This window comes from Haliotis rubra, unplaced genomic scaffold (assembly GCF_003918875.1).
Source record: "Haliotis rubra isolate DU_JTF1 unplaced genomic scaffold, ASM391887v1 Scf79, whole genome shotgun sequence".
Classification (NCBI taxonomy): domain Eukaryota; kingdom Metazoa; phylum Mollusca; class Gastropoda; order Lepetellida; family Haliotidae; genus Haliotis; species Haliotis rubra.
In genome coordinates, this window is record NW_025767512.1 from 265487 (window position 1) to 279335 (window position 13849).

Here is a 13849-nt window from a genome sequence, read left to right on the forward strand (position 1 = left end):
CACAAAAACATCGGAAGATGAAACCCCATTTTTCAGAAAATATATGAGTCATTGTAAATAACCTGCTTCAGACATGCTCTGCCTCGAGATGTATATGGAACACTTCAGTGTTTTTTTAACAACTGCTGCACATCGTGTCTAGCTTTAGGAGTGGTGCATCTCCCTCAGGGAAATACAGCCCAGTATTTATTTTGTTTAAAGTTGTTGAACGCCAGGGTGAGGTGGAATGGTGCTGAGGATTGTGTACCTGTGCAGAGTTTGAAATGTGAGAGTTTATCAAGTTTTGGTGCATCTGTTAAGGCTAGCTGCTGGCTGTTGTTCAAGACAGCTTGTGCTGGATTCTCACTTGCCTTCTTGTTCCCTTGCCAAAAATGCCAGGCTGCCAGCCATGCTATATGATATGGCAGGGAGGGGAAGAATCTGTCCCTGTTGCTCAATGGTTGCCATGGTAAACAGCAAAGCAGTGGGGTGCCCTCAGCCCTTTACCTCCTACAGAACTGTAGCTCCTCTGCACTGTAGATCATCCTAACCTGTAATTTTAGTGGCACAGCAAATATTTTGACCTGCACTTCGTGTATTGACCAACCACGATGGCTGGTTCTGTTCTGAAGACTTTACCAGCCTCTGATTGCTTCTAGATTCTTCTGCCTATGTTTCCTGAAACCAGGATTAGATCTACAGTGATGTCTGCTTCTGGTAGCCTTTGACCTTTTCGAGATACATGTGCTTCATTCCTCCATGTTGTGACCCAGAGAGTTCATCCATGTGAAATACATCTATCATTCTGTGATAAGGAACCAAGTCAACTTACTCAAGATGGAAGGCTGAAAAAAAGATATCCTTGAATCTGAAAATTTTCGTTAATGTGCAGGGGAGAGTGTGGTAATGTTGTGGTACAGGTGTTGTGTTATTGTGGTCGTGGAATGTCCAGTGGCTTCGTCTGAGGTCTAACACATGTTCAAAGGGCAGTGATAGATGGCTTGGACATCTTCTATAGAACACTCAACATCAGCTGCCCGTGGTGCCTGTCTGCAAGAACTGGGGATGAATTAAGCTACTGACTCTCATTATTTTATATCCAGATGCCATGCACAAGCCTCAGGGGATTGAATACTGCCTCCATCTTGTGCCATAGTTTTTTGCGTGGAAATAACAAGAGAATTTCCTGAGGGAATTTCCACTTCTCTGATCCTAACTAAATCTCAGACCAGCATCCCCACCTGAGCTCATCAGTAGAAAAGGCTGTTGAAAAAAACGAGACTGCTGAGATTTTGAAGAATGCACTGACATTTTATTTCACATAATCCTAGCATATAAAAAATGATAGCGGTTTAAAGAAATTGCTTCTTTCATCTTCTTGTACATTGGATTTCTGAGGTTTTGATTTTTTGCCAGGGGTACATGTTTGCATTCGCGTCTTGAATATTTAACAATCGCAGACTTGTATGGGCATTTTGATCAATCTTTTTGTTTTGCGTGAAATTGACCCCAGGTTAGATTGAGGAAAAAAATCAATACCCATGTGAAGAAATCAAGTCTGAAGTGCCTGTTTTGTGGTGCAAAGATGTAATCAAGATTCCTGTCTGATTCCTGTCTGATTCCTGATAGAATTATTCTGGTGACTGACAAATGTTGAAGTCTTCAGATTAGCTTGACCAGACACCAAGACCAATTCTGACATCAGTCCTTCCCCAATTTGATCCAATCTTGAGGAGATAATTAACCCAGTTGATGAGGGAAAATAGGTCATGTATTTACATCTGACTCCACAGACTCTCACCAATCAGATAATTGAAAACTGGAAAGACTTGTCACCTGTGACTAAGCTTAGACCATCCTAAAAGCCACCAACAACAAAGGCTGTTTTCTTCAAGGCAATAAAGGACAGTCGACCTCTCTCAACGAGTCGGGTACATTGTCATCTACTCAGTCGGAAACATTGGAAGTAGAATAAGTTTGAATGTGACCCCTTGGTTGTTCTCCCGGCACTGACCTGGGACAAAAGGAAGATGAAATACAACAGATTCTCCACAAAAGGTTCATCATAGTGCGTTGCATACCCTGTGTCAACTTGTCGCAATAAACTTCCAAAAACTACCCACACCTATTCAGAAGGTAGAAATGGTGTATTTGAAGATTGTCATCATATGATATGAGGCATTGATACAGGGATCTTGCATAGTCAGTGAATAGTTCTTGTACAGAAGAGTGCATGTGTAAGAGAAGTCATGAAAGACTGACGATAGATCTTGAAGAACGGTATATTTTATTATGTAATGTACTAATTGAATGTTTAAAGTACAATTCTAGCCACTTACACACCTGTACCACATCAGTGAACTGTATAGAACTGAAACTCAACAACACACAATAAATATTGTCGATCTTCAGAGATCGGTAAACATTCTCCTGTCATGGCCATGATGAGACAATATTTTGAATATAGAGGACAGCGAAGATGAACACTTGGGATTGATGTTGCTTTGTGCTTCTAATTATCAGTTACATCATCTGCATCAACATGATAGTTTTGAGAGACACCTTCTTGATGATTGAGGTTTTCATGGCCCCTTATCTTTATGCTATTTGCAGATTGGTGTTTGGAACACTTTACCCAGCGTATGCTTCATACAAAGCAGTGAGGACCAAAAATGTGAAAGAATATGTAAGTATTTGAGTGTTTAGCATTGTTCTTTATTCACAAACTGCTGCTGGGGAGCCAGTATTGTGTGTCATGTCTTATTTAGCTTAACTGGCTCAAAGGGTCATTAAGCTTATTAAAAATTGTGTACAGAAATGGCAAATGTTTTGTGATGAATACACAATGACATTTAGAAAGCGGTTAAATTTAACATATTATATTTGGGATTACACTTTCTTAGTAAAGTACAGATTCTAGTACTTCTGTTGGGTTGAGTCCCATCTGGGATTTGAACCCACGCCCTTAGAGTCAGACACCTAATTACAAGCACACAATGTCAGCTGGCTAACCTGCTCAGTCTTGTGGAAGTCGCGGTGGTTGAGAAGGTTAGGCGGCAGACTTTGTGTGCTGGCAATTAGGTGTCTGACTCTGACTTTGAGGGTGTGGGTTCGAATCCCGGATGAGACTCAACCCAACAAAAGTACTAGAATCTGTACTTTACTAAGAAAGTGTAATCCCAAATATAACATATGTTAAATGTTTTACATTGAGAGATTCATCAGAACTTCAGTATGGATTGAGATTAAACCTTGTCAGTGTGCTCCTAAAACAAAATAGAGTTTAAGTTTGTTCCAAGCTTCAAAGTCAGAAAATCAGTATGGCTGCCAGACAGACATCTTTGATTTTCTTAGTCATCTTCAAGAGAACTAAAGGTTCAGAGGAGTGGTGACTTTGGGGCTAAATGACAGTGACATGTACTTTTCTTACTTATAGGTGATTTTGATAGTATAACAATTGTGAGGTCTATCTTTTAGATATCATCAAACTGTTATATTGCCGTTAATTCTGCTGTGTGTTCAAAAAGAATGTATTTATTAGAAGGTTGTTAGTGAACAAACGAACTACTTTTATGTGAGACTATTTTTATCTTGCCTTGACATTGCTATTTTAGTCACTGTCAGTGTTATTTAACACACTAGAAACTGAAGTGGCACTTCCTGCTGGTGTCGTCTAGTTAGTCTGATATTACTGTTTCATTTACTTGTGTCAGCTATAATTTACAGTGTACAGATGACTGTTGATGTCACTTAGTTGTAAACAATGGGAAATAGCCAATCTAGAAGTAGTAGCTGAATGTGGATAGTCCTTCAGTGGTGAGACCAGGAACTTCTGCACAAAGCAACCTAATACGTAGACTACTGTAACCAGAGACTAACACTTAGTCTCTGGATATATATCATTTTGATAGTAACATTTAAGCTTGTGGTGGTCCGATTAATTGAAATAATCGAAGATTGGTCGCAATCACTAAACCACCAAGCAATCGATCATGTTTCTCATAATCGAACACAAACAATTCTGGATCACTTGTTTGCATTGAATTTTTTTTTCACAAGGTTGCTTTTGTCTGTGTCGTTTGCATTTCATCAGCACTATGAGCTTGTTCAAGTCAAGATTGAATTTATCTTAAAGACTCAAATAAATTTATGTTCCTAGCATACTAGTTATCCTTTAAAGATGTGCAATTTGCCAAAACCCCAAAGAACTACATGTTTTTTCTTTTTTTTTTGGTGGATTAACAAAAATAACCAGAAAAGGTCATAAATGATGCTAACCAATTATTATCGATGACTGATCGGTTGTAATGAACCAATCATCAATTATGAGATTTTAACCAATTCCATTTAAATTGAAAAGGAGCCCCAGTCAGATGTTAAATTCAGAACCTGAGGGTATCTAGACTTGTTTCTTATAGGGTAGACTAACGCTTAGTTTCTGAATATATGCAATTTTGATAGTAACAAGCAAATCCATTTAAATTGAAAAGGCGCCCAAGGGAGACCAGAGTTTCTAGACTGAGGAAATCTAGACTTGCTTCATTTAGGGCTTTAGCATTGCAGAGAGGCCTAGGCAGTAGGGGAAATAATGTAGGTTCAGGGACTGTGAGACAGACTACTGTAAAAATCTGGTAGATAGTAATTTGTTTTAGCCATGAATCTTTGGCTAAAGCTTCAAAATTGAAATAATCTTACCAGAATTTTGAAATGTTTATTATCAGTAGGCATAGAAATTAGGTTGGAAAATTATATATGCAGCATTAGGCAATGTTTCAATTAGGTCACTACAGGATGGTGCTATAATCCTTGTCAATGCCAGAAGAGCCTTTGCTTGCCCCCAGGGAGGGCTCACAAATCCTTCATTAAGCCAGTGTTTGTAATCTGGTATTGAATCTTGCACTAGTTTAGATTTATTTATGTAACACATTGATCCCTGAATCACAGTGGCATATTAGAAATACTTCTGTGGCAATGAGACAGTTATTGGATTGTGCTTTGTTATTAAATAATGTTAAACAGTATGCATTGCCATATCTTGCAGTGAGATATTAAATATTGTATGATGATATATTTAAAAAATGTTATAGTGGGTTTTTATTCAGGTGGCTTTTTGACACTATCCCAGATGTTGCTGAATATTAGGCTACAGTATTGTTCATTATTTTGCAAATACCTGAACAGCTGATATAGATATGTGAAACGATGTGCATTGAACTGTCATGTTTTCAACTCCAATTAAGATGTACTTTTGAAGGATGAGTTAGTTTGGATGGTCATATTTGCTGTTTATTTATTTACTAAAACACTCAAGTGAGTAGATACAGGTATATTGATTATAACTATGAGATGAGTGCATGATGTTACTGTGATAGCATTACTATACATTCAATCTTGCTGTTGACACCAATTGAAAATATTCCAGATTATTGTGATGGAATTGTATCATTTGTGCATCTTTTCATTTTGTTCAGGGGGAGGTAGGGTAACCTTGTGGTTAAAGCGCTTGCTTGTCATGCAAAAGTCCCGAGTTCGACTCCCCCACATTGGTACAACTGTGTGAAGCCAATTTCTGGTGTCCCCTGCCGCGATATTGCTGGAATATTGCTAAAAATGGCGTAAAACCATACTCACTCACCCATTTTGTTCAGCTTCAACAGAACAGCTTCCTCTATGCTGAAATAGCTAGGGGATACATAATGGATACCATGGAGGTGATTACAGGAGTTCAAATTCTGTAATCCCCATCCTGCCATTCAATTAATGGCACCATAGTGTGTATTACTGACAGCAGTTCAAAGAGAATAATACATGCCAGGTTTGTGAATGAGATTTCTATTTTGTTTACATCCATATTTATCATACTGACAGGGTATAAATATGTATGATGATAGTCAGCAAATATGTTCCAGGAGTGATAACATTGAGTGTAGTTTCAATATTGTATTTCGTGTAATGACACAGGATCAGAATTTTCTTTGATTGCCCAGATTTGTATCAGTTGGATAGAAATGTTTAATTGATTTTCTATGTTTATTACTTTTGTCTTTACTGGTTAGATTTCTCCCTGGAACCTTTACTAATAGTAAAGAGGTTTATTTAGACTTTGGACTCATTTTTTTCCCATCTACTTACAAGTACAGTTGTCTAAAGTTTAGTTTACAGAGTAGATTGTAATGCTGATGATTTTAATTTGAAGCCATAGTTTAAATCGGTGAAAATATTTTGACATTGGTTTTGAAGAACAATTTTCCACAAGCAGTCAACAATATTGCAAAGAAAATTTGTTAGGAAGGAAGGAAGGAAGGAATTAGTACATGATTCCCAGCCCTAATTTGAATAATGATTTCATGTGCATGAAACACAAGGAAAACACACCTAACATTCATCTAGTGATCAAACTTTCACCTAACCTCAAAGTAATTGAAAGTAAATTTATCAACATTAGTGGTTAAAGCATTTGCTTGTCACACTGAAAATATGGGTTCTCTGTTGCACATGGCTTCAAATTGTAAAGCCAATTCATGCTGTCCCCAGCCGTAATACTTCTGGAAAATTATTGTTAAAAGCAGCGTAAAACCACACCCACTCACTCTTCCTATGTTCAAATACTGCAAATTAGTCTTAAGAGTCAGTGATAAGTCTTGCAATTTAGTAAGCAGAAAATATATGTATAAAAAGCAAATTTCATTTTCATTTATCCTATAAGCAGAAAATTGTTTGTAATAAACGAAATTCCATCACACTTTGGAACTTCTAATCTGACATTTGAATGACAAAGTTTGTGATCAGACATTGGAGTTAATTGAATTGCGATCAATACGTTTGTATGGCACTCACATTAGCATCTGTTTCCAGGAGTACAATAGCATTGTATTGCTGCTTGGGAAGTTCTTCTCGTTAGTACAGGGCACATGGTCCCAAAATCAATACCAACTATTTTCATATGATTTTCCTATTGAAATTTCAGCCATATCAACATTGCGAATTCAAATTAATTTCAATTTTCAAATTCTATCGATTTGCGTTGGAATGTCAGAGCAAGATGAGTACTGAAATGTTATATTGGCTTCCAGTAAGGAATCATATCTGGCCTGGATGGCACGTCTCGGATTATTCTCAGTCTGATAATATCAGTCATTTGAAAATGTTAATTCCAAATTAAGCAAGGGATTATTTGTTCCGGAATTTGAATCCTTGTGCATGAGATGATATTCTGGATTCCTTTTCGAGAAGCTGTCTGTTGGCATTGTGTCCATGTTTGAAATAGTACATATGATTTCAATAGGGTTTTTGCTTCAAGCTTGAATTGATAAAAATATATTACGGGAAATAATACACACAAAACACTTTGCAATATGTTGCATACATTTTTTAAAAATACATTGCAGCTGAATGCATACTGGCAGGTGTTCATTTATTTTGCATATATTTGCATACAAAGTGAACTGTTTGGTGTGTTGTTGTGAAAGGTGTGTGATAACAATACTGAATATATATAATAAAGTACAGTGGGTCTAGTCATGTGAACATAACTGTACAGTAACTGACAATTCTACATAGGTATATATGAAGACTGACATTTGTATAGCTCTGACACCATGATTCTGTTTTTATTAATAATTTTATGTTTTCGGACCACTTCTAACTTCATAACTTGAATCAATATAGGTAGCTATTTTGTCCAACAAACTTAGATTTACTATCAAATAAATGATCATTTGTCCATATAATATTTATGAAAGTTTGGTATTTGGGAAGTACTGATATCTATTTATTCTCTTCTACTTATGATAATACATAAAGTGTGATGTGATGCTAAATCTGTCTTGTGCTGCAGAGACTGTGAGCTCTTGAACTTCAATTAATGTGAAAATCAAAGACATATTCTGAAACTGACCTGTTAACGTCATTATTTGTGAGGAGATTGTGAAGAGGATTGGCTCAGTTAGTGGAGGGATTGGTTTTGAGTTAAGGGATGGAGAATGTGGTGTTACATTCCTCATTCATGTGCTCCAAGTGGGATAACAAGGGTGAAGGGGGACCATCAGGAGTAGGTTGCTAAGCTGTCCTTTGTACGAATATGGGTCATAGTACCGTGATATTGTGTAATATTAATCAATATATGTTTATTCATGTTGGGGATTAGCTTGGGGTCCAGATTACATTTGTGACCTGATTTATCAAATTATAATACAATATACTGAAACTACCTTGTAGACAGTATGTTTTATTTATGATAAACTATGTCTTGTATGTTGAAAGGAAACATTATCCTGTTGTGCTTTATATATATATATATATATATATATATGGAAAGTGAAATTAGAACCTGCCTTACTTTATGGGTTCATTCAGAACTTACAAATAGTGCTCCTGTTGTTGGTTTCTGCTCCAGAAAATATTTGCGATATATGGCTATTTGAATACGATAGCAGTGAAAGTAAACTGTGTTGACCTATTTCCTATTCATCTGAAGTGGCCTTTGATAGAATACACAGGGTACTTACCAGTACAACTCTGTAATGAATAGTCAGAACTGGTTCTTGTTCTCATCGTCAGTAGGTATTCTGAATACAATATCCACCCAAATCAGACTGGTTTGGGGAAGATGGGGTTTTCTTAAACCTTTGAAAATATGGAGAATATTTTGGAGTATTTATACTAATGGATGGTTTTCTCAAATGGAAAGTGTATTCCAAGAAAGTGCTCAAAATTGTGTTTAGTTTGTCAGAGGAATATTTGTATATTTCCAAGCATGCTTTTAGTCATCTTGGGAGTGATTATGTTGTCAGAATGTTTTTCTGTTTAAAATGCTGTTTCAGTTGATAAAAATCATGTGTCATTATAGATTTATAAAAAAGATTTACTATTTAGCTTTATTTTGTTTGTAATACACATTTTTGCAAAACCTTTCTGCTGGGAAGGGAAATTGACACTTTAGATTTTGAGACGGCCCCTGCAATGTCTATGTCAGTCATGGAAGGCTTGTGACCTGATCTTCTTTGTGCTCTCAGCTTTCCAGAAACTACCACAATGCATGACACACTTTTTACACATTGATAATTTTAACAGTTGTGTCTGAATCTCAGCGTTGTGGTTTGGGATGGACTGCAGAACTAGTTTGACTGGTGAAGTGCTGATGCTTTTAGAATATAGACAGGTTAACCATATAATTACGCTTTACTGGCAACCGTGTTTTAATCTGTGTACTTTTGTAGCTATTTGAATTAATTATGAAATTTCAAAAATTCTCAGTCATTATGTATGGAAGGTAAAATTGAATTTTGAAAAATTGAATGAAAGGTTTATCACATTTATGGTAATGAATAATTTACATGATATTAAATTCTATCATCTTAATGTTGAGAATAACATACTATGTTGAAGTATAATTTAAGAAAGTAGGATACATGTCAAAAGTTGTCGCAGTGTATTTTGCATGTTTGTGTAGCTTCAATAAAATCAGGTCAAGTGTTGTGTAATTTGCCACAGAGCAGTTGTGTAGCGTGTTCCAACAAGTATAAATTATGTTGAGATGTGACAACCATAATTTGTTTGATTCCATTCAAATCAATTCTAGGCTGTATATTTCTATCAGACTGTCTGTTGTAGTACTGCAGAGATGTGATAAATAGCAGTGCAGGTCTCAGTGGGGGGAATTTAGGGGCATGTGCTCAAGATCGGTCTGAAGCTTGGAGGACAGGACAAAGAGACAGTTCCACAGTCTTTCACTTTACACTATTTGTGCACGACTTACAAGATGATGATAGTGATGATGATGAGGATGATGATGGTATAAATGTATGTGTGCTTTCACGCGATTTTCTGATTCAACATCAACACAACTGGATAATGATTGACTGAAAGTTGCAAGTGTCAAAATATATCAGAGCAAGTTCATAATAAGTTGCACCTGGTCTATAAATGTCAGTGGTAGAATAATTACTCATAACATATTCTAAATGACGTGCTCAATTCTGCAACACTGTCATTATGGGATGTAGGTACAGCTGGGATGAAGGTAGATGTGCATTGTTTGGGAGAACGGCTGAACTAAGCTGACTGGCAGACGGCCAACGGCAACATGGACTCGGATGTAGATAGATGTGCGTGGTAAATATTTGATTGAGGCGGACCACGTTTCACTCTTGGGGTAGAATTTGAATACAAAATCCATCAATTAAGCATTGTAAATAAGTTGAGAATCTAGTCGAATGGGTGGCAGGTACGAAACAGGCATCTCTGTGGGGACAGTGGAAACAATGCTATTTGTCCTTTGGGGACAGATACCTATATTCAGGCTTGTTGTGTGGTAATATTCTGCCCATGTTCATTATTCATAAATATGTTACTTGTCTAGTCAATATTAATACCAAACAGCTGGTACCGCCTTTTGGTAGTGGGTGATTGTTGGTTAGAATGGGGAATTGTGTGTAGAAAGTATGGAAATAATATTTCAGAATATTCAATATTTGTCTGTTTAGATTAATGTTTAAATTACATGTATGTTCAGTGTTTAGGTACACTTTGGTATTTGGCTTCTGAATATGTTGATGTGAACTTTTGTTTTTTAAAGGCAAACATTGTATGAGAATTTTGTTAATTAAAGTTTGATATATTGGTACAGGAAATATTTCAATAATTGGTAAATGGTTCATGTTGAGTCTCTAATATGGTATTTTTAAAGTTTAGATTCTTTACATTCAGACTGCATGATTGAACACTGGAAACTTACTACTATTTATTTCAGTCATTAGAATAGTAGCACAACTACTGCATAGATAATATTTCAAATAAGTACAAAAGTAGAAATGAAATCACATGGGCTGAGATGATCTTTATAGGTGAGCTTAAATGTTTTATCTGAATTATTAAACCTTTATTGTAGCAAGCCATTGACATTGTTAATTCATGATATTTTTGTCTGCATTTAAATGATCTAAAAATAATGAATGATTACATTGATCTTTGGAGTTTGGTCTCTCTTCAAATTGTTTGAGGTATATTTGGGAATGTATAATAGATATCTTTTTTGAGAAAAATACTAACACATACATACACACACACATTTAAAGCTTTAATATATAATTCAGCAATTTCATATCTTCCACAATATTGGTCTTAATGTCAGAGAACCACAGAAATCCATAGCATTTGTGAATAAAAACATTAACAATTTAGTGAATGTTTTATTTGCTTCAGACGTACCATAGACCTAAATGAATCCTGCTAACAGACTGGAGAACTGTTTGAAGGATTACCATTATCAACATTATAAGCCCTCCCCATGTATGAATACCACTATGCTGAAATAGTAAAGGAAGCGTTTGTCATGACTGTAGAGATGTGATGTGTGATGGGGGGAGTGCTGTTGGCATGGTCACAAGCAACTATAAAGGTGATGGAAACAATTTTTTCATGTGCTAATTTGATTATCCCAGGGATTACCCTTGCGTCCTGTATTTGAGGGTCCCTGGGACTCATATTCTTAATTTTCAGGGGTCCTGGACAACAAAATGGGGGTTCCAGACACTTAAATATTATTATTAATACTGTTATTGTATTGTGTATTGATCATCACATTATTACAGAAATTAAATTACAAATCTTACCATAACCCAGCTAGTAGCAAAATCAGTGATAACTTATTGTCACTTGATGGGAATTTTTACAAGATGTATTTGAACTTTTTCTACGTCCCTGTGGATGAACTAATAAATTTTGTTGCGTGCATTGTCAATTTTTATGCATATAGGAATTCGTGTCCTGTAAGTCCCTGTTATCCATTACCATAACCATCAGAAAATGTGTGACCACTCCATCATTGAAGGATCAGAAGAACAAAAAGTATGTAAAAATAAACCATGTATCTTTAGGTAATGGCATGTTCTTTGTTAGTCTTTTGCCACTTTGTGTAGTCTTGAAGCAAAAAGCATTTCCCCATCACTGAAAGAGCTGGGCATGAGCATTGATCTCTCAGTTGGTATTCAGTAGCATTGCTGCTTTTGAACTAGTATTTAAACTTTGAATAAGTAAATTTGAAATATTTCATGAAAAAAATGGAACGTTCCAAGGATCATTGATTATTTTTGAAACTTGTAATAGATTTCAGCATGAGTAGCAAGAGTTCTGATTGACTGATTTCCTTTTTCTGATATTCTCTTTCAACACTCTTGATGAATCCAGCTTAATATTTTCATTTGATTGCATATTTCCGTTTGTCAGTTAGCTCCTTGGCAATTCAGCTTTTTAGTCCTACACGCGTCATACTGGCTGAAGATAACGGAATATTTAGAAGATCTTCCAATCAGTTTAGCACTTTTTACAAGAATCCTAGACTAATCTGAAATCATTAATCACACTTGAGTGTGTGGTTGTGGTTGAAATTTTGATATGTTCATGGATTTTTCTTGCAATGTTTGGGATGTTGGGATGTGTTAGGAAGACAGAAACATGACGCCATCTATATAACACAGCATCCTGTTGTGGAGTATTTGCACAAGTCCCAGATTTCTGAATGACTGATAAAATGGTTATAATTCTCAGCAACCAGAGCATTGAAAGGCTGCCCCCATTCGTCCAAGCAAGTTCAGATCATTTGCATGCATTTCTATAACAGAGATTGAATTGCTGTACATAATTCAGTTCAGGAATATCTGCTTAATTGGATCAGACCAAGTCTTTTGATGAAACCAGCCAAGTGGGAAACTGTAACATCATGAATTTAATTGATTTGTTTATAACTTCTTTACACATGCTAGTACTGTCATCAACCAAGTGATGTTCTATTTTTACTTTGTTGTTGTGTAACAATCAGCAATATTCCAGGTATATGATGGTGATTTATATAATCAAGTTCGGACCTGGCAGTCCAGTGATTGACGTCATGAGCATCAAGCTACACAACTGGCATACGATGACATGCACCTACCAAGTCAACAAGCCTGACCACCCAATCCTGTTAGTCACCTCTTATTACAAGCTTTTATTGCTGAACCAGATCTTCACAGGTTCAAGCATGTGGGACAAGCTTGATAAATATTTTTCACCTGTACCAAAATGTTACATATTGAAGTAAAGAAGTTAAAATCTGTAAGTTAACACTACCTTCATCAATATGGCTATTAAAATACAACTTGTGTTTAATGCTTGTAAACTCACCTCAACTTAAAATTGGGGCAGCGGGGTAGCCAAGTGGTTAAAGCATTAGTTCGTCACACTGAAGGCCTGGGTTCGATTCCCCACATGGGTACAATGTGTGAAGCCCATATCTGGTGTCCCAGCCATGATATTGCTGGAATATTGCTAAAAATTGTGTAAAACTTTTACTAAAACCACACAAACTCAACTTTAGATTCATGTCATTAAAAAGGAGAATTGGTTCTGGGAGTTTTTGTCCTATTGTCTTACAGATAATTAAAGATGAGCAACTAATTTTGTCACTGTTATATATAATTTGATCAGCTTGCAAGACTAGAACTGTTGTTGAAACTCTGTGCCCGATCAAGTTGTCTCTTAGTTATCATAATGGCTAACTCCTATATCATTTTCCATATGTTTACATTTTTGTTGATCAAATACAACATCAGGAACATCTCGATCTTTTTGATGGGTTGTTAAGTTACTATGTAAACAAACATGAAGGTTTTATGTGTGGTTTGGATCAGCCGTGATCACTGTTGTTTTGATAGCAGTATCAGTTTTAGATGAATGGTGGTTGTTCCTCAGGGCTGTTTACCATTTGTGGAATATTCAGGCTGTCATATACCAGCTTGGGTGAACTTTTCACCCAGCACTATCAGGTAGCTGGGAGCCCACCTTGTTCATTCTTGCCTCCTACCTGGACTATATTCCTGACTTGGCCATGTTC

The 13849-nt window shown here is 36.2% G+C and overlaps 1 protein-coding gene across 4 annotated transcripts in view; it reads left to right on the forward strand.

Annotated features, from left to right (window-relative positions):
- Positions 1-13849, forward strand: part of LOC124261154 (receptor expression-enhancing protein 1-like) — an 82528-nt gene that overhangs the window by 10143 nt on the left and 58536 nt on the right. For all 4 annotated transcript variants that reach the window (XM_046695479.1, XM_046695478.1, XM_046695480.1 and 1 more), the window contains exon 2: positions 2593-2665. In XM_046695479.1, the coding sequence (XP_046551435.1) occupies positions 2593-2665 (73 nt within the window). The remainder of the gene's footprint in view (positions 1-2592; positions 2666-13849) is intronic.